This window comes from Phocoena sinus, chromosome 5 (genome assembly GCF_008692025.1).
Source record: "Phocoena sinus isolate mPhoSin1 chromosome 5, mPhoSin1.pri, whole genome shotgun sequence".
NCBI classification, from domain to species: domain Eukaryota; kingdom Metazoa; phylum Chordata; class Mammalia; order Artiodactyla; family Phocoenidae; genus Phocoena; species Phocoena sinus.
The window spans coordinates 112,810,473-112,831,765 of record NC_045767.1 but is presented as its reverse complement, the minus strand read 5'-3'; the positions used below and the strand labels follow the sequence as shown (position 1 = coordinate 112,831,765).

The 21,293-nt window shown below is 37.6% G+C and overlaps 2 protein-coding genes across 5 annotated transcripts in view; one reads left to right on the top strand and one right to left on the bottom strand.

Annotated features, from left to right (window-relative positions):
* The window catches only part of TMEM184C (transmembrane protein 184C), a 31,810-nt gene extending 17,548 nt beyond the window's left edge, over positions 1-14,262 (top strand). Inside the window, exons 5-10 of one of the 2 annotated variants that reach the window (XM_032632295.1) lie at positions 7,957-8,031; positions 9,135-9,228; positions 11,073-11,185; positions 12,542-12,641; positions 13,169-13,340; positions 13,514-14,262. In XM_032632295.1, coding sequence (XP_032488186.1) covers positions 7,957-8,031; positions 9,135-9,228; positions 11,073-11,185; positions 12,542-12,641; positions 13,169-13,340; positions 13,514-13,779 — 820 coding nt within the window. In that variant the 3' untranslated portion in view covers positions 13,780-14,262. The remainder of the gene's footprint in view (positions 1-7,956; positions 8,032-9,134; positions 9,229-11,072; positions 11,186-12,541; positions 12,642-13,168; positions 13,341-13,513) is intronic. The other variant, XM_032632296.1, reaches the window with a different exon arrangement.
* Positions 12,511-21,293, bottom strand: part of PRMT9 (protein arginine methyltransferase 9) — a 33,125-nt gene continuing 24,342 nt past the window's right edge. For all 3 annotated transcript variants that reach the window (XM_032632294.1, XM_032632292.1, XM_032632293.1), the window contains exons 10-12: positions 20,627-20,780; positions 16,373-16,495; positions 12,511-16,081 (exon numbers count right to left, since the gene is read on the bottom strand). In XM_032632294.1, the coding sequence (XP_032488185.1) occupies positions 15,866-16,081; positions 16,373-16,495; positions 20,627-20,780 (493 nt within the window). In that variant the 3' untranslated portion in view covers positions 12,511-15,865. The remainder of the gene's footprint in view (positions 16,082-16,372; positions 16,496-20,626; positions 20,781-21,293) is intronic.

The following is a 21,293-nucleotide window of genomic DNA, read 5'->3' as shown; positions in this document are numbered from 1 at the left end:
CTATTTTGGAAATTATAGTTTCTATTTCTAGTCTTATTGTGATTATATAAAGCCCTATTTTAATCTTAAAAATTAGATATCAATTTTCGGATAGAATTTTTTTTTTTTTTTGGTAATTCTTTTATAGATTTCACTGTAGTGCATCAATTTATTTGTTCCTTACTCCTCTTGCATCTCAGATCTTCTGACTGGGATCATTTCCTTCTTTCTAAAGTATGGCCCTTGAAAGTTCATTTAGTGTCAGTGTATCAGTGGCAAATTTTCTCAGATATACTTAACCAAAAATATCTTTATTTTGCCCTCATTCTTGAAAGATAGTTTTGCTGGATATAATCCTTTGTTGACAAGAATTTTCTCCAAACATTTTGAAGATTTTGTTCCACCTAATTCTGGCTTCTGTTGTTACTGTTAAGCCTCTACTGTTAATCCAGTTGTCATTCCATTATAGGTGACCTATCTCCAACTGCATTTTTTTTGGAAGTTTTAAATTTTATTTATTTTTTTATACAGCAGGTTCTTATTAGTTATCCATTTTATACATATTAGTGTATATATGTCAATCCCATTATCCCAATTCATCATACAACCACCCCCCACCGGCCACTTTCCCCTCTTGGTGTCCATATGTTGTTCTCTATGTCTCTGTCTCTATTTCTGCTCTGCAAACTGGTTCATCTGTACCATTTTTCTAGGTTCCACACATATGCATTAATATACAATATTTGTTTTTCTCTTTCTGACTTACCTCACTCTGTATGACAGTCTCTGCATCCATCCACGTCTCTACAAATGACCCAGTTTCGTTCCTTTTTATGGCTGAGTAATATTCCACTGTATATATGTATCACATCTTCTTTATCCATTCATCTGTCGATGGGTATTTAGGTTACTTCCATGTCCCAGCTATTGTAAACAGTGCTGCAGTGAACATTGGGGTGCATGTGTCTTTTGAATTATGGTTTTCTCAGGATATATGCCCACTAGTGGGATTGCTGGGTCATATGGTAATTCTATTTTTAGTTTTTTAAGGAACCTCCACACTGTTCTCCATAGTGGCTGTATCAATTTACATTCCCACCAACAGTACAAGAGGGTTTCCTTTTCTCCGCATCCTCTCCAGCATTTGTTGTTTGTAGATTTTCTGATGATGCCCATTCAAACTGGTGTGAGGTGCTACCTCATTGTAGTTTTGATTTGCATTTCTCTAATAATTAGTGATGTTGAGCAGCTTTTCATATGCCTCTTGGCCATCTGTATGTCTGCTTCAGAGAAATGTCTGCTTAGGTCTTCTGCCCATTTTTTGATTGGGTTGTTTGTTTTTTTAATATTAAGCTGCATGAGCTGTTTATATATTTTGGAGATTAATCCTTTGTCCATTGATTCATTTGCAAATATTTTCTCCCATTCTGTGGGTTGTCTTTTCGTCTTGTTTATGGTTTCCTTTGCTGTGCAAAAGCTTTTAAGTTTCATTAGGTCCCATTTGTTTATTTTTGTTTTTATTTCCATTACTCTAGGAGGTGGGAACAAAGGAGATCTTGCTGTGATTTATGTCAAAGAGTGTTCTTCCTATGTTTTCCTCTAAGAGTTTTATACTGTCCGGTCTTACATTTAGGTCTTTAATCCATTTTGAGTTTATTTTTGTGTATGGTGTTAGGGAGTGTTCTAATTTCATTCTTTTACATGTAGCTGTCCAGTTTTCCCAGCACCACTTATTGAAGAGACTGTCTTTTCTCCATTGTATATCCTTGCCTCCTTTGTCATAGATTAGTTGACCATAGGTGCATGGGTTTATCTCTGGGCTTTCTATCCTGTTCCATTCATCTATATTTCTGTTTTTGTGCCAGTACCATACTGTCTTGATTACTGTAGCTTTGTAGTATAGTCTGAAGTCAGGGAGCCTGATTCTTCCAGCTCCGTTTTTTTCCCTCAAGACTGCTTTGGCTGTTCAGGATCTTTTGTGTCTCCATACAAACTTTAAGATTTGTTTTTTTCTAGTTCTGTAAAACTGCCATTGGTAATTTGATAGGGATTGCACTGAATCTGTAGATTGCTTTGGGTAGTACAGTTATTTTCACAATATTGATTCTTCTAATCCAAGAACATGGTATATCTCTCCATCTGTTTGTATCATCTTTAATTTCTTTCATCAGTGTCTTATATCTGCATACAGGTCTTTTGTCTCCCTAAGTAGGTTTATTCCTAGGTATTTTATTCTTTTTTTTGCAATGGTGAATGGGAGTGTTTCCTTAATTTCTCTTTCAGATTTTTCATCATTAGTGTATAGGAATGCAAGAGATTTCTGTGCATTTATTTTGTGTTCTGCACCTTTATCACATTCATTGATTAGCTCTAGTAGTTTTCTGGTGGCATCTTTAGGATTCTCTATTATAGTGTCATGTCATCTGCAAACAGTGACAGTTTTACTTCTTCCTTTCCAATTTTTATTCCTTTTATTTCTTTTTCTTTTCTGATTGCCATGGCTAGGATTTCCAAAACTATGTTGAATAATAGTGGCGAGAGTGGACATCCTTGTCTTGTTCCTGATCTTAGAGGAAATGCTTTCAGTTTATCACCATTGAGAATGATGTTTGCTGTGGGTTTGTTGTATATGGCCTTTATTATGTTGAGGTGGGCTCCCTCTATGCCCACTTTCTGGAGAGTTTTTATCATAAATGGGTGTGGAATTTTGTCAGAAGTTTTTCTGCGTCTATTGAGATGATCATATGGTTTCTATTCTTCAATTTGTTAATATGGTGTATCACATTGATTGGTATGTATATATTAAAGAATCCTTCCATCCCTGGGATAAATTCCACTTGATCATGGTGTATGATCCTTTCAATATATTGTTGGATTCTGTTTGCTAGTATTTTGTTGAGGATTTTTACATCTAAATTCATCAAAGATACTGGTCTGTAATTTTCTTTTTTTGTAGTATCTTTGTCTGGTTTTCGTATCAGGGTGATGGTGGCCTCATAGAATGAGTTTGGGAGTGTTCCTTCCTCTGCAGTTTTTTGGAAGAGTTTCAGAAGTATGGGTGTTAGCTCTTCTCTAAATGTTTGATAGAATTCACCTGTGAAGCCATCTGGTCCTGGACTTTTGTTTGTTGGAAGATTTTTAATCACAGTTTCAATTTCATTACTTGTGATTGGTCTGTTCATATTTTCTATTTCTTCCTGGTTCAATCTTGGAAGGTTATACCTTTCTAAGAATTTGTCCATTTCTTCCAGGTTGTCCATTTTATTGGCATAGAGTTGCTTGTAGTAGTCTCTTAGAATGCTTTGTATTTCTGTGGTGTCTGTTCTAACGTCTCCTTTTGCATTTCTAATTTTATTGATTTGAGTCCTCTCCCTCTTTTTCTTGATGAGTCTGGCTAATGGTTTATCAATTTTGTTTATCTTCCCAAAGAACCAGCTTTTAGTCTTATTGATCTTTGCTATTGTTTTCTTTGTTTCTATTTCATTTATTTCTGCTCTGATCTTTATGATTTCTCTCCTTCTACTAACTTTGGGTTTTGCTTGTTCTTCTTTCTCTAGTTTCTTTAGGTGTAAGTTTAGATTGTTTATTTGAAATTTTTCTTCTTTCTTGAGGTAGACTTGTATTGCTATAAACTTCCCTCTTAGAACTGCTTTTGCTGCATCCCATAGGTTTTCAATCAACGTATTTTCATTGTCATTTGTCTCTAGGTATTTTTTGATTTCCTCTTTGATTTCTTCAGTGATCTCTTGGTCATGTAGTAGTGTGTTGTTTAGCCTCCATGTGTTTGCATTTTTTACAGATTTTTTTCCTGTAATTGATATCTAGTCTTATAGCGTTGTGGTCCGAAAAGATATTTGATATGATTTCAATTTTCTTAAATTTACCAGTGCTTGATCTGTGACCGAGGATATGATCTAACCTTTGAAATATTCCATGAGGACTTGAGAAGAAAGTGTAATCTGCTGTTTTTGGATAGAATGTCAAATATCAATTAAATGTATCTGGTCTACTGTGTCATTTAAAGCTTGTGTTTCCTTATTAATTTTCTGTCAGGATGATCTGTCGATTGGTGTAAGTGAGGTGTTAGAGTCCCCCACTATTATTGAGTTACTGTCGATTTCCTCTTCTATAGCTGTTAGCAGTTGCCTTATGTATCAAGGTGCTCTTATGTTGGGTGCGTATGTATTTATAATTGTTATATCTTCCTCTTGGATTGATCCCTTGATCATTATGTAGTGTCCTTCCTTGTCTCTTGTAACATTCTTTATTTTAAAGCCTTTTATCTGATGTGAGTATTGCTACTCCAGCTTTCTTTTGATTTCCATTGGCATGGAATATGTTTTTCCATTCCATCACTTTCAGTCTGTATGTATCCCTAGGTCTGAAGTAGGTCTCTTGTAGACAGCATATATACGGGTCTTGTTTTTGTATCCATTGAGCAAGCCTGTGTCTTTTGGTTGGAGCATTTAATCCATTCATGCTTAAGGTAATTGTTGATATGTGTGTTCCTATTACCATGTTCTTAATTGTTATGCATTTGTTTTTGTAGGTCCTTTTCTTCTCTTGTGTTTCCCATTTAGAGAAGTTCCTTTAGCATTTGTTGTAGAGCTGGTTTGGTGGTGCTGAATTCTCTTAGGTTTTGCTTATCTGTAAAGCTTTTGAGTTTTCTGTTGAATCTGAATGAGATCCTTGCTGGTAGAGTAATCTTGGTTGTAGGTTCTTCCCTTTCATCACTTTAAGTATATCATGCCTCTCCCTTCTGGCTTGTAGAGTTTCTGCTGAGAAATCAGCTGTTAACCTTATGGGAGTTCCCTTGTATGTTATTTGTCATGTTTCCCTTGTTGCTTTCAATAATTTTTCTTTGTCTTTAATTTTTGTCAATTTGATTACTGTGTGTCTCGGTGTGTTTCTCCTTGGGTTTATCCTGCCTGGGACTCTCTGTGCTTCCTGGACTTGGGTGGCTATTTCCTTTCCCATGTTAGGGAAGTTTTTGACTATAATCTCTGCAAATATTTTCTCGGGTCCTTTCTCTCTCTCTTCTCCTTCTGGGACCCCTATAATACAAATGTTGTTACATTTAATGTTGTCCCAGAGGTCTCTTAGGCTGTCTTCATTTTTTCATTCTTTTTTCTTTATTCTGTTCTGTGGCAGTGAATTCCACCATTCTGTCTTTCAGGTCACTTATCCATTCTTCTGCCTCAGTTATTCTCCTATTGATTCCCTCTAGTGTATTTTTCATTTCAGTTATTGTATTGTTCATCTCTGTTTGTTTGTTCTTTAATTCTTCTAGGCCTTTGTTAAACATTTCTTGCATCTTCTTGATCTTTGCCTCCATTCTTTTTACAAGGTCCTGTATCATCTTCACTATCATTATTCTGAATTCTTTTTCTGGAAGGTTGCCTATCTCCACTTCATTTAGCTGTTTTTCTGGGGTTTTATCTTGTTCCTCATCTGTTACATAGCCCTCTGCCTTTTCATCTTGAGTGTCTTTCTGTGATTGCAGTTTTTGTTCCACAGGCTGCAGGATTGTAGTTCTTGCTTCTGTGTCTGCCCTCTGGTGGATGAGGCTATCTAAGAGGCTTGTGCAAATTTCCTGATGGGAGGTACTGGTGGTGGGTAGAGCTGAGTGTTGCTCTGGTGGGCAGAGCTCATTAAAACTTTAATCTGCTTGGCTGTTGTTGGGTTGGACTGGGTCCCCTCCCTGAGGTGACCCAACACTGGAGTCTACCTGGCTCTTTGGTGGGGCTAATGGAGGGCTCTCGGAGGGCTCACACCAAGGAGTACATCCCAGAACTTCTGCCACCAGTGTCCTTGTCCTCACGGTGAGCCAGCTGCCCCTCGCCTCTGCAGGAGACCCTCCAACACTAGCAGGTAGGTGTGGTTCAGTCTCCTATGGGGTCACTGCTCCTTCCCCCTGGGTCCTGATGCACAGAGTACTTTGTGTGTGCCCTCCAAGAGTGGCGTCTCCATTTCCCCAAGCCCTGTCCAAGTCCTGCAGTCAAATCCCACTAGCCTTCAAAGATTGATTCTCTAGGAATTCCTCCTCCCATTGCCGGACCCCCATGTTGGGAAGCCTGATGTGAAGGTCAGAACCTTCAGTCCAGTGGGTGGACTTGTGTGGTATAAGTGTTCTCAGGTTTGTGAGTCACCAACCCAGAGGTTATGGGATTTGATTTGATTGTGATTGTGCCCCTCCTACCATCTCACTGCAGCTTCTCCTTTGTCTTTGGATGTGGGGTATCTTTTTTGCTGAGTTCCGGTGTCTTCCTGTCGATGATTGTTCAGCAGTTAGTTGTGATTCCAGTGCTCTCGCAAGAGGGAGTCCAACTGCATTTTTTAAGACCCTCCCTGTTTTTGATGTTTTGTAGTTTCCCTACCAAGTTGTTTTTTGTTTTTAGTCCAGCTTCATTTACAGGGTGCCTCAATCTGTTGATTTGTATCTTTGATCAGTTCTGAAAAGTTCTCAGCCATAAGCTTCTGCTTTTGCCCTTCCTCTACTCTCCTGTAACTTTTAAGTATGTTAGACCTTCTGATTCTGTTCTATTCTTTGTAACTCTCTTTCATGTTTGTCTCTTTGTCTCAGCCTTTATTACATTATGGCCAATTTCTTCAGATACATCTTCCAGTTCATTAATTCTCCACAGCTTTCAAAGGTACCTAATTGACTATTTAATACATTTGCATAGTCACCCTACTGGTCTCAGGTTTGATTTGACAATCAGCTCATAGAACACTACAGGTTTAACCCAACTTCTACTTAATTTAGTTTTGTAGAGAGTATGGGACCAGAAGCACAGTGTAGCCCAGGCATGTTCATGAAAAGGTCTGACAAGCCCAAGTGCAGCTGCCACACCCACCTCCACAGGGGCACACTTAGTTGTCAGTGGCAGTGAGCCGCTTCAGCACAGAGAAGGCTCTCAGCACATAGAACCTGATCAGTTTTTCATTCAGTCCTAGTAACCCAGTGCCTCAGGGTCTGTATATCAGGCTCATTCTTCTCAGTCTAGATGTAGTTCTTAAATTAGGGGATTTATAATACATAAACTTGACGGAGGAGTGCTAAATAAACATTTGCACTCAGAGCATCATCGTTTCCTAAGGAGGCTTACACAGGTGGTCAAATAGAGAGTTTTTTTTTTTTTTTTTTTTTTTTTTTTGTGGTACGCGGGCCTCTCACTGTTGTGGCCTCTCCCGTTGCGGAGCACAGGCCCAGCGGCCATGGCTCACGGGCCCAGCCGCTCCGCGGCATGTGGGATCCTCCCGGATCGGGGCACGAACCCGTGTCCCCTGCATCGGCAGGCAGACTCCCAACCACTGCGCCACCAGGGAAGCCCGAGAGCCTTTTTTTTGATAGTTGTTGTTTTGGGACTTTTTTGCTTTGTTTCTGTTTGTTACTCCTTGTGAATTTTCCCCTACATTAAGTGACCTCAGTGATAAAAACTGTTTTATGTACGATAGGGTCTCTGTTTTGTTCTTTCAGAGTATCTAGTCAGTGATACTCTCTGGAATTATATATATATGTATATATATATATATATATATATATACATATATATATAAATCCAAACTTGAAACTGAATCCTAAATGTAAATAATATTTTCTAAATATGGTTTCATATATGCAACCCTACACGTAATTTATTTGTTACTTGGTTTTTCTTGCAGAAATACACAGGGACCCACTTTCATTCTTTTTGTTCCTGTTCTGTGCTGCACTATTCAGGAATTTGAGACTGGACATAGGAAGGGAGATCTTTCAGAAGATGTAGTTGTTACACAATTTAAAAAATAGTATTTAGATAATTTGTATGCTACCATCCCCATTCTTCTCAAGTAGCCATTTAGATTGACTAAATTAAAAGAATTAAGTATAAATGTGGCATCATTTGTGAAAGTGATTTTAATTTGGGGGCTTTGGAGAAAGCTTGATACTAGTGAAGTGAGTAGGTGAAATGCTAAGTTCTTTTTCTTTGGCAGAGTCTTGCTGTTCAGATGCAAACTGGGTGTATTACAATATACAGTTGTCAGACCATTCACCACCATCGTTGCTTTGTAAGTGCACAGAACTTATATTATTATTTATTTTTCAAAAATTCTCATGCTTTTACTTAGTGGGACAACTGAGTAGAAAAGCATGTAAAGAGCATTACTTGTTTATAACACATCTAGTCTGGTATGAAAACACAGTATATAGAAATCCTACTATATTATAATAAATAAGGTGACCATGTATAGACAAGGAAACACCACAGGATTATTCTAAAAATATTGTCTGGAGATTTCTGGAAAGCATTATCAAATATTCTTTTTCAAGTATTAACGTTCACACGGCTTTACAGAAACATCTAGTACGTAAAGTGTACCACTATAGATTCATTACATGCTTTTATTTTCTAAATGAGTACTGTATTCTAAAGAAGAAAACATATTTTTCTTTTTAAAAAATTCTGTCAAGTCTTAGCACTTCAGGTAAAATGGGGTATCATTAAGCTACCTGGTAAAACTATTCCCTAAAAATTTAAGAACATCAAATAGTTTAAAGCAGGTAGAGTGTGTATTTTATCTGCTAGCTATACAAGCATTTTGTCTGTTAACAGAGGAAGAATGGAAAGAAAGGTGAAAGAAGCATTCAATTCTTTATTCTGCTTCTGTGCTAGCAATTCTTTAGTGACATTTGCCTTGGAATTAAAACTAATTCACTTATTTATGAAGGCATGCATTATTTCTCTGCTGTTTAGAAATTGGGTAATCAAGACAAGTTAATACTTAGATCTGGGTCATCATAAAAGTTGCCTCCAAGACAATTTGGGAGAAAAAATTATAGTTGTAGTTATAGACCTGCATTATACGTTTTTAACAATCTTTTTAAAAGTAGGCAGCATCATTTTTTTGAATCTAATAATTACCCTTTCTAGTTCAATGTTATGTCTTTTGGATTTCCTTCAAATTGGAGGAATAGTGATATGGTAACATTTCTAGAAAAATGTTTTTCTTTTAATTTTTGAACAACCTCTATGGCCAAAATCAAGTGACTATCTACAGGGTCTTTGAAATAAACTGACTTCTAAATTTAAGTATTGCTGTCATTGCTGTATTTTAAAATGTATTTTTGATTTAGTTATTCATAAAGTTGTCTCATTTTTACCATATTTTAGAATCTGTGAGCTGCTTGGTATATATGATGAAGGGAACTTTAGCTTTTCAAATGCTTGGACTTACTTGGTTATAATAAATAATATGTCACAGTTGGTAAGTAAATACTCATCTTAACTGTACTGAATTTAGATCTATAGCGCTAAATTTTTTTAGGGAAAGTCTCTGGAATAAAGCTTAATTGTAACTTTAATATTGAACTTCATCTGTAGGAAGAACTTGAAACCTTAACATATATCTTTATACATATATAAACATATAATGTCTTTGTTGATTATCTGGTGATTTATACACTGACTCGTTGATTATGTTTTTTCATTTGGTTCTGGTATTCATTGCATAGTTATATGGATATGTCATAAATAAAAACACAATGCTCTCCTTTTAAATAAAAAGCACATATCCTAGGCATATTCAGTAAGAAAAATGTTTTATTGGTATATGACAGTACAGGGTTTGAATTAAAATGGGAGAATAAAATTCTCTCATATAATTGGAATTGAAAATTGAGAATGCCAAGTTTTTAAAAATGATGTTATAGAAACTGAAATGCTCCAAAGATATAACTGTTGGATCCTTTCAACTTAAGAATGTGGGGCTTCCCTGGTGGCGCAGTGGTTGAGAGTCTGCCTGCCGATGCAGGGGACACAGGTTCGTGCCCCAGTCCGGGAAGATCCCACATGCCGTGGAGCAGCTGGGCCCGTGAGCCATGGCTGCTGAGCCTGCCTGTCCGGAGCCTGTGCTCTGCAACGGGAGGGGCCACAACAGTGAGAGGCCCGTGTACCAAAAAAAAAAACAAAAAAAACAGGAATGTGCATTTTATTGAAAATCTTTCATTAATGCTTTCAGCAAAATAATAGTTTAGGTGCAATGGCATGCATGTGTGGTATTAGAAATTTATAATAAAAATCAAATGCTTGTGTATTCAAAGCTTTTCCATATGTTCATATTCTCTGGAACCAGTAATTCCACTTCTGGGAATGCCTCAAGAAATGGCCAGAAGTACTTTTGCTTTCAGTGTGTTTGTATATAAAGCCTATTGTTTGTTAATTGCAAAAGCCTGGAAACAGTCCAACTAGTTAAATATACTATGTACCTTCCATTGGCCAAAACTCTAGGCAGTTATTTAATGAAATATATGGAAAAGGGCACTGTAAGTGGAAAAAAAAAAATCAGGCAACAAAATTTCATATTTAGTTGGTTATACCTGCTAAAACCCACCTTATGTGTAGAAAGAAATGGTTGGATGATGGGACTATGCTTTCATATTCTAAAATAATTTAAATGAGCATTTTATAATAGGAAAAAGTAAACTTTTAGGGAAATGTTCATTGTTATGCAATACTACGCTAATTACAACTGATTTCTAAAAATAGTTAATGTCTTGAGCATTTATCTTTAAAAAGTAAATTCAGCTGGATTAACATACTGCCCTCAAGAAAAATGGTTTCCCTGATTCCTTACTTTCCCATTTCATGGTCACAGTTTTATTGAAGTAGTACTTATTTAATGTGTTCACTTATAAATAATATGCATACAATTAGTAGTTAGTAAGCTCAGCCCTTATACAATGAACGGTAATTTGTGTATAAAAGCCATTAACAAGCAGATAGATGTTTTTATTTTGGTTGAATGAGAGCCTTTTCTTCCACTCATGGCAGTCACTTGTTCATTGTGTTCTTTGTGGGCTCCTGTAAGTGAACACTGAAAACCATTTTCAGGGAAGATGTTATACATCTCTTCTGAGAAATTTCATACTGTATATATTCATCCACAGTAAAATATAAAAGCTTGTTGTCAATCTAAAAATAGCAAAATAAAGCGTAGAAAATTTTGCCTGAAACATTACTCTGTACCAGGTCTCTGGTCTATAACTTTAATATCAGTATCTCTAATACCATATTTAGTTATTCTTATTTAAGAACTTTGTTTGTTTCTAGTTTGCCATGTATTGTCTCCTCCTGTTTTATAAAGTACTGAAGGAAGAACTGAGTCCAATCCAACCTGTTGGCAAATTTCTTTGTGTAAAGCTGGTGGTTTTTGTTTCTTTTTGGTAAGTGTTGCTTTCTCTTAAATGTTCTCATTTTCTAAAGGGCAATAAAACTGTTGATTCGGAAGGATTTTTAAAAGTCTTAATACGGAAGATGAATTAAAATGTCTACTTAGCTTTCAAAAAGTTCATTCTTTTAGCCCTTCTTGGTTTTTTATAAAGAAATAATTAGATGGTCACTGTAACATTTATAAAAAGAAAACAGTTTGAGACACTAAATGTCTCAACACTAAGGGAATCATTAAAAAAAATCATGGTCTCTTTATATAAGAGAATACAGTTTGGAAGATAAACATCATGTAGAATATTTAATGTGAGGAAATGTTCATTAGTAAAAATACTGTTTAAAACAGAGGGCAAAACTATACATGGTCCCAGTTTAGTAAAGGCGTGGGTGATAGGGGCCTAGAAACAAATACACCAAATTTAACAATATACAAATAATACAAAAAGGGGGGAAAGAAAAATCCCTGAAATCCTACCACCCAGCATGAATGATTGACATTGTGGTCCCCATCATTTTATATAACTCCACAGAAATACAAATACATACTATAAAAACTTGTAGAACTCAATGATACATTTAGTATATTGCAGTCATAGTTCTTTGTAAGTACAGTGAGGATGTAATTTTGTTTGGGTCTTTTGTTTTCACCTCATATAGTATTGATATGTGGATAGAGCTTTTTAACCAATCTCCCATTGACATTTAGGTTGTTTCTAATTTTTCTTCACCATTACAAGCAATATTGAAGGGAGTATTCTTGGATATAGATCTATGAAAGCTTATCTAACTATCTCATTTTAGCTGTTTAAATTTCACCTAGGGGCAGATGCCTAGATTTGCTTGAAATGCTCAGTATGACTCCCCATCTTGGAGTCAGACCCCTTCTGAGTTTGTCTCTAGTTCCAGGACTTCAAACAAGACTGGTTTCAAAATGTTCTTTAAAATAATCTGAGTAATCAATTGATACGTGCATAAATAACATTTAAGTATCTGTTCTTTGTTTCATTTTAAATTCCAGTTGTACAAGGTGTTAGGCATTGTCTATGTGTAGGAAGAACTTAAAAGCTAACTACTGTGCACACCTTCAAAACAAAAAAAGACTATAAACCACGTACTGAAGTTCTAAGAACACATAATCAAAATTCATGTGATGAAACTGTACTAGAAGTAAATTTGTAAAACAAGTATATTTAATATAGGTACACAGTGTCTTCAGGAATACACTGTAAAGGCAGGGTGGCGGTGGTCCACAGGTTGTGCTGGGGTTTAACTTTTTAAATGGCATATTTTTAAAGCAACTGCTCATTTTATGCTTGATATAGATTTGGCGTTTACCTTTTCCTAACATATAGGCAAGCAGTAGTTATTGCTTTGTTGGTAAAAGTTGGCGTTATTTCTGAAAAGCATACGTGGGAATGGCAAACAGTAGAAGCTGTGGCCACAGGACTCCAGGTAAGTAATGCTCTCTCTGAATTCAACAGAACTTTACTATTTGTTAAGCATTTTTACATGTTATCTCCTCAGCCTGACCACATGCAGGCTATGGAGCTACTGCTATCCTCACTTCACATGTGAGGAAATGGGGGAACCCTAGAAAAATTGGTCACAGTTACTAATTTGTAGTAGAAGCAGGAACAGAACCTAGATTTTGTTATTCCTACTCTATTTCACTTTATGCATTTCTCCTCTAAGTCCTTGGACAGTGGAAGAGAATGCATTGTACTTGGCAAAGAAGTACTTGATTGAGGTAGTGCAAAATAGAGTTAAACTTTTGGCGTTTTGTGTTTTGTTTTGTTTTTTTTTGAAGAGGTCAAAAATCATTTTGGGAAATGAAAAAATGAATACAGTCTTGTGGGAAAAAAACAGCTGTTGGTACTTAAGTACTTTTGAAAAGAGAGAAAGATAGTGCTTTCCCTTTTGACCTGCAAAACTAGATTTAGACTCCAGCATGGCTGACATTGTTGATATTGTTGTTGTAGGACTTTATCATCTGTATTGAGATGTTCCTTGCTGCTATCGCTCATCACTACACTTTCTCATATAAACCGTATGTCCAAGAAGCAGAAGAGGGCTCATGCTTTGACTCCTTTCTTGCCATGTGGGATGTTTCAGATATTAGGGATGATATTTCTGAACAAGTAAGGCATGTTGGTAAGTACCAGCCATTTAATTCATTCGAATGACTTCGTGTAAAGCAGTACCACAGTAAGGCTCTCCAAACTGGGAGGAGGGAAGCGGGGAGCTTATTTTTAGCATGGCAAGTTTATAGTGGTAAAAATAACCAAACTTTCGGCTAACTCAGAAACCTTTATGTTACTTTAAAGGAAGGACAGTCATGGGACATCCTAGGAAAAAGTTTTTTCCTGAGGATCAAGATCAAAATGAACACACAAGCCTGTTATCATCGTCATCACAAGATGCAATTTCCGTTGCCTGTTCTGTGCCACCTTCACCCATGGGTCACTATCAAGGGTTTGGACACACTGTGACTCCCCAGACTACACCTACTACAGCTAATGTATCTGATGACATATGTAATGATACTACAGGAGAGAAAAAAGACCCTTCAGATAAGTCCGTGGCCTCCTGAACAGTGTGCAGAAGCTGTGCTACTACCACGTTATTTTGTTACCTGGTATCCCATTGCTCAGGATTCTGTGCTTGGGACAAGCCGTTAATGATGGAAAATTTCAGCAAAATGGCAAAAACCAGGTACGACTACTGGATTCATACAACTAGGTTTTGTATATCACAGATAACCAGTCTAAATATCCTAGACTTAGACTTCTTAACACTACAGAGTATCACGTACTCAAATGGAAGAAATGACTACTAAACGTTCTCGACATTACAGTGCTCTGTCGAGAGGAGGACGTTAAAAAAAAAAGTGCTTTCTACCACCGCTGCATGAACATAATGCTCTGGGACCAGCGGGAAGTGAATTCCGAAACACGAATTAGTGGAACTGAATCATAATCGATCATGTGCCGTATATGCTTACCTGACAGTTATTCCTCCATTTCTCAACTGGATGTCTTTCAATAAATAAGAATTTCTCATTTATTTTCTGCAACTTTTTATATCTCTCATTCTTTCAACATAGACCCTTAGTGTGATCACAAAAAGTCCATGATTGGAGGCACAGCAGAAAAAAATTAAGTCCAAAAAATTAAAGGGTTGAAAATCATATACCTACAATGAAAGAGGCCTGTATCTTACATTCCTACTAGGAGAAATATCTGACCTAATCTATTAATCTTAAAACAACTACTGTCTAAAAATCATATTTGCACCAATGTGAACAGATTAATAGGTTATCCAGGACTTTGAGATGAAAAGAATAAAGTGGATGGAAGAGTGGAAGAATAAATAAGAAACTTGTGATAGAAACAGAGTCTGCTTTTCCTCAGTGCTACTAAAGGGGTCAGCAAATGTAAATCTCAGCTGAGTCATCTTAATTATTTATCAAACCACAGTCAGAAGACTTACAGATGCTATTTGGGAGAAATTTATTACTTAGGACGGAGTTCCTCTAATTGTTAATCACAGCCCATTGGGTCTAACATTTTACACTGAAAATAAATACAGAAAGGGCCAGAGCGGTATGTTGCAAATAGCAAGTATAAGTATCATTTCTCAAAACCTATGCTTTATATATTTAAGCGCATATACACATACACACACACACGTACATAAACATACCTACTGGTTCACAGTAATTAGAAACAAAGTTTTTATTCTGTCCATTACTATAAACTAAACATTTCTATTGAAAATAAAGTTGGGCAGTATAAGAGGCAAGGAGAATAGGCAGTGTGAAAAGAAGGTACATCTTATTTTCTGTGTGGCTAACCTACAGAGAGCACACAGTATATACAAGGCATGATAATCTTCCTTATTAATCTCCCTATTTCAAGTCTTTAAAATCTGGACTAATTATTTTTTTCTTTCTGTGTATGCAAATCAAAACTTTGAAAAATACTGGTTTAGGTTTAACTCTTCCTTGAACTTAATTTATCAGCTTAAAATTTTTTCTTTGCCAAAGGTAGACCACGAAAAGTGCTGCCTCCTAAGATTTTATTTTGTCCCTCTTTTACTCTTTTAATTACATTTAGTCTAGAGCGTAAATTCTTACTCAGGTTTGCATACCCAAAACACAAAAACTGAGACGGAGGTTCAGAAGTATTTCACTATTTGCAAGAAGCAAGCTTGGAATTTACAGATAACCATAAACCCTCAGTCTAAAGTGGAAGCCAACTTTTTGAGGTAGCCCCACTATAAGTTTGGATTTGAGAAAAATAGCCAAGATGCCTAAAAACTGAAAATGAGCCTCAAATTTCCTTATATTTATAGCTCTAGAGTACGAACTAACAGGTTTGGCAAAATTTAATCTATAGTAAGTAAAACCAAGCAATAAAAAGTTTCCTAATTTGAAAAATTAATGACAGCCTTTTCCAGTAAGGAAGTCTGCAGCAATATTTTTGTAATCATGCTACTCTTTAATTTAGGATCTTTTAAATACACTTTATTAATGTCAGTTTTTAAAAAATATTTGACCATTACAAGGACTTAAATCTTTGTACCTCCATTCTATGATTACAATCCCACTACTGATTCAGACTAGAACTGTGTACTTGCTGCTCTACTTCCACCTTTTTTCATTAGAAAACTGCTCTTCATTGCTTTACTGTGATGCTGACGTTGCTTTTGTGGTGCTGGACGTTGAGTACAAGTTCATCTCCCACTTCCACCTGGATGGGATTATCTAAAACAACTGCAGCTTGTTTCCAGTGGGAGGCTTCACTGGAAGTATCCAACCTAATCTCATCGTCAAGGTACATATGATACCAAAAGGGAATGGCAGTCACTTGTCCAGATTTACATATGCATACCTAGGAAAATTAAGAAATCATGAAAATTTCATCAGAGTAAACAGAGCAGACTTGGATAAGTCTTTGTCTTTGTAGCTTTAGATCCAAATTTTATAAAGGAATATATCTAATCACCCAATTCAAATTAATACCAACCTGTTTTATTCACTAATATTTATCCAAGCCCATGTTTGGATATTGTTCAGAAAATTTAAGTCTTCAAAGGAAGTGGCTAAAACTATTTTATGTATGTAAAGTAGTATATAGTTTAAGATAATTCTGAATAGGACAAGAGTAATCATTTTATATTACCTTTACTTCTCTGTTAGAGGTGTTCAAATACGGCGTCATTAAGTCTAGTCTTAAGAGTTCCACCGGTTTGCTTAAAGGTATACAGGGCAGTGAGGATAGGTCCAAAAATACACGTATAGGTACCTAAAGAAAGTATAAAATTTTCACTTTTACTCAATTCTTTTTTTGACCAAGTCTCGTTAAGTTTCCTGCTTTGTACTTCACTCAGTATGATATAGTGCTTTTGACATCTATTACCTCATTTAATTCCCACATCAACCTTAAGGCATAAGGACTTCCATGATTCCGTTTTACAGGAAGAATGAACAAACCAAGGTTTTAGGCTGGTTAAATAATTTTCTGTGATTTCAATTATCTATAGATTCTTCACTTGGAATGAAAGCAAATTTTTACTTAACCAGGCAGCTCCAAAAAGTTTAAGCCAAGGATGTGCTTATGTGTGAAAGATGAACTAATAAGCAGTACAGTAAGCCCCCTACGTATGATCAAGTTCCGTTCCAAAAGCACATTTGTAAGTCCAACCAAGTTAGCCTAGGTACCCCCCTAACACAATCAGCTAAATAGCACTGCACTTAATAGGTTTATAACACTGGTCACACAGATAATGCATAAAAAACAAGCACAGAAAATAAAGAGAACATTTTTAATATTATAGTACGGTACCTTGAAAAAACGATCCAGTAATGTCTGGGTAGTAGCTCTTTTTTTCTCATCACGGATGAAACAGTAGCACTGGATTGCATTCTGAATGGCTGCTGCAACCTTCGTGGTACCGTTCTACATTCGAGTCCTCTGCCTCAAAAATTAACAGTGCCCCCCCAAATAAAGAAGATTCCCCTTGCCACTTCCTGCACTGTGAATCTCTTCCGTTCTTCAGTCTCTTCTTCCTCTTGTCTCTCTTTGTCCTTTCTCTGGGTCGAAGAGAATTCAGGAAATTCCCGGGCAGCTACCGTATCCGTACTCACTGCCTTGCCAGTTTTACACTGTGAAGGTTGGCTCTAGCCTTGAACCGATGAAACCAGCCATGGCTGGCATTAAAAGATGTGCCCTCTGATTCTTCCCCATGTTTCTTCTTCAAGTCTTCATAAAGGCTTCTAACTTTCTCTTGCATCAGCATTAAGCTGAGTGGGACTCGACACTGATGCCGATCCTGCCTCCACACGCTGAGAAGTTTCTCCATCTCCTCCATCACTTTTCCACGCTGCTTCTTCGATATTATTGACATCATCGGCACAGCAGACCTCACATGTTCCATGATCTTGTCCTTTTTCTTTAGAATCATGCTGATGGTTGAATGATTCACGTTATAAGAATGAGTGATGTCTACCGTCTTTTCGCCTCACTCCACTTTCAACTGTTTTCTCTTTTGTTTCCATTGTTATCGCTTGGTGCCTTCTTAACAGTACCTGCTACATCACCGCTGCTTTGACGCTTGCTTCCAGACATCTGGGCTTGAAATAAAGATACTGTACCACTGTACTCTATACAGTACTGTAAAGTACACAAAAGCACAACCACTTGTAGAGGATGCACGCACGTGACAACGTACGCCAGACACATGAACTAACAAGTGATTGGACATGCGAACGCACGTTCGCATCTTTGAAAGTTCGCAACTTGAAGGTTCATATGTAGGGGACTTACTGTACAACATTAATTATTGAACTGTTTGAGCAAATATGCCAAATTCAGCCAAACAGCTAATAGTGGATTTCATTTTGAAAATAGGTTATTTATCTAGAAGGCAGTGGTTCTCAACTTCGACTGCAAATTAAAATCACCTAAGGAGCTTTGAAAACGTCCAACTGCTCAGGCCACACCTCAGATCCATCTGGAGTTGGGATCCAGATACCAGTAGTTCTGAGTACAGTCAAGGTTGAGAACCACTGCTATAAACTGTTCCATCAATTTTAGTAGCAATGGAAACTTCCTACTAATAACTTTTAGCCTTCTCATTTGAAATAGAAAGGAAATTGTTTAAAAAGTGTTCTCTTTCCTTTGAATAAAATATTAGAGAGCAACTGTTCATGCCTCTCCCTGGGCATCCTTGAAGGCATCCAACCTTTCCTCTACATGAAAACAGCAATGCCCTGCCATTTCCAGGACTCTTGCTCTGTATCCCTATTTGTATCAGTCACCAGAAGAACAGCCCTAGATTCCTGTGTCACCTCTCATCACCTGCACTCTAATCCCCACACAGCTGTACCCGTCCCTCATAATCTGTCCTCACTTGTTTCTTAGCCTACTGGCCACTCCTGTCATCTTTGCTAATTCCTTCTTAGATTTCCAATGTAGAGCTCATAACTTTGTGAGTTCTCTAGAATTTAGTTCTCAGCCCTCTTCTCTTTCTACACATCCCCAAGGTGACTGCATCCCATTATTCTAGCTTTAAATATCATCTACCAAATCTGACTGCCAAATTTACATCTCCAGGCTAGCTATTTCTCTGAATTCTCATCCAACTGCTTAATGACCCCATAAAAACGTTAAGCGCAACCTGGTCCTCCTGTTATTCTCCCCATATCAGTAAATGGCAACTGTCCTTCCAGGCGCTTTCTCATACCCCATGTCCCATCTATCACAAAACCTACCTTCAAAACACATCAACCATCTGACCCCTTTGCACCACATCCATTGCTACCACTCTAGTCTAAGTCACTACCACCTCTCTCCTGGATTACTGCAGTGACCCTACGCTTCAGCCGGCTCTCCATGGTGGTCTACTCCCAATACAGCAGCCATAGCAAGCCTTTCAAAACAAGTCACACCTTATCACTCCTCTGGTCGATGCCCTCCAGTTGTTTTCCACCCCTTTCAGAGTAAAAGCCAAAACCTTCACCATGACCTCTACAGGAGGCTCTACAGGATCTGGCTCCTAATACTTTTCTCTCTGCATCCTTCATCCGACTCTCCCTCATGGTTTCCTGCTGTTTCTGAATACTCCAATCATGCTCTTGCCTCAGGTCTTTGCACTTGTTGATCCTTTGACTTGTATATGGTTTGCTTCCTTATTTCTCTCTGGTCTCTGCTTAAATATCACTTATCCTTGAGTCCTCTCCTTAGGCATTACCTAAATAAAATAGAATATCCCATCCCTCCAACTCCCATTCTCCTCTAGCCTTCTCACTCCTCACCATCTATCATACTAATCTTTCTACTCCTTTGTTTACTGTCCATCTCTTGTCTCTTTATCGTCAATTGGAATGTTAGCTCCATGATATGTGAAAAATATATCAGCCATGAAACATAAGCTGTGAAGGAAAGGAGGATATGAGATGGGAGGCAGGGTGAAAAGATGGCAGGATTAAAATATCATAGATTCTGATGGAATCGAAGAATTGCTGATGTCAGGATCAGGAGAGAATAAGCTAGAAAGATAGGAGATGGTAGTATTTGGGGACCACACAAAGAAATAATTTAAACTTCTCTGTCTTCTGGTAAGTGTATTTTGTTTATTAAACTCTCCAGAAAAACTATGAGTAAATAAACTCTAAAACCTTAGTCTGCTCTGAAAAAATCATTTACTCAACAAATTTTTATTTGTTTAGCAAGTATTGTTCATGGAAGATCTAACAATGCATATTCAAGAGCTTACCATCTATAGCCTTTTGATAAAAGGTTTAGATATCACTCCTTTAATTCAGTACTCAACATCCCACTTCCCAAAATGCTGCTTTGGCTTACACAGCAGATCCCACCTATTTCCAACCCCAAACCTCTTCCCTAGACATTCCATCCACTCCCACAGTTATAACTCACAAATTTTATTTTGCTGCTAGTAGCTCTGCCAGCACTAAATCCTTGTTTCCCAAAGAGCAACTAACCCCCTTCCTAGGCTCCTCCATTCCGGCTCCCTGCAGCCTGACCGCCCAGACGTTAACTGCTCACACCTGTCACCTGCCAGCCGGAAGTCTCACTGTGATTAAGGGTTCATGTTTAGAACAGATGTCTCCTTCTGGCGGCTGCTTTTTTAGACAAGGAGCACACTTTTTCATAAGACTAAACCCAGTACCCTGTTTTCCATTTACAACAGTGGTTCCGAGCAAAATCTATAGACTTTTGTCAGTAGGAACAACAGAATTCCTTGGCTATACTAACCCCTAGGTTGATTTTTACCAGTAGTAAGTTCCTTTGCTATAGAAAACTGATTACCATCCCAATCCAGCTAAACATAGTGACTATAAAACTACAGAGAGAGATAAGGCAGACTGTGGGCGACAGCCAAGTGGTTGAACTTCTCTTCAAAACACTTACCTGAAACTGGTTAATAAAAGGTGCGATATTAAATCCAAGAGTTCGTTCTGTTCCCTGCACAGCGCTCTCCTCCACCAGTGTCTGCGATTCCACGAGCAACCCAAACATCAGCATGTACTGGGGAAAGATCTTACCTCCAGACTGTAGCAAACACCTGGAGGAAGGAAAAGTGCTTTAAAAACCATCCTGATTCTCCACATTCTGTAAGTATCAATAACTAAATCGTGACTAATTGGGGAGCTACAGATTGTATATAATCTAACACACTTTAGACTGGTAGCTGGCTGGTAGCTCAGAATGGCAGACCGCTTGAAAAGTAACCGGTCAGCTGGATGGATACAGTTTTTACATTAAGGAAGAATCATCAATGGCTATTAAAACTAGTGGGTAAGGGGGACTTCCCTGATGGCACAGTGGTTAGGACTCCACGCTCCCAATGCAGGGGGCCAGGGTTCGATCCCTGATCAGGGAACTAGATCCCACAAGCGTGCCGCAACTAAGAGTTCGCATGCCACAACTAAGGAGCCTGCATTCTGCAACTAAGGAGGCCTGGAGCCACAATTAAGAGGCCTGACTGCCACAACTAAGGAGCTGGCGAGCTGCAACTAAGGAGCCCGCCTGCTAAAACCAAGACCCAGTGCAACCAAATAAATAAATTAATTAAAAA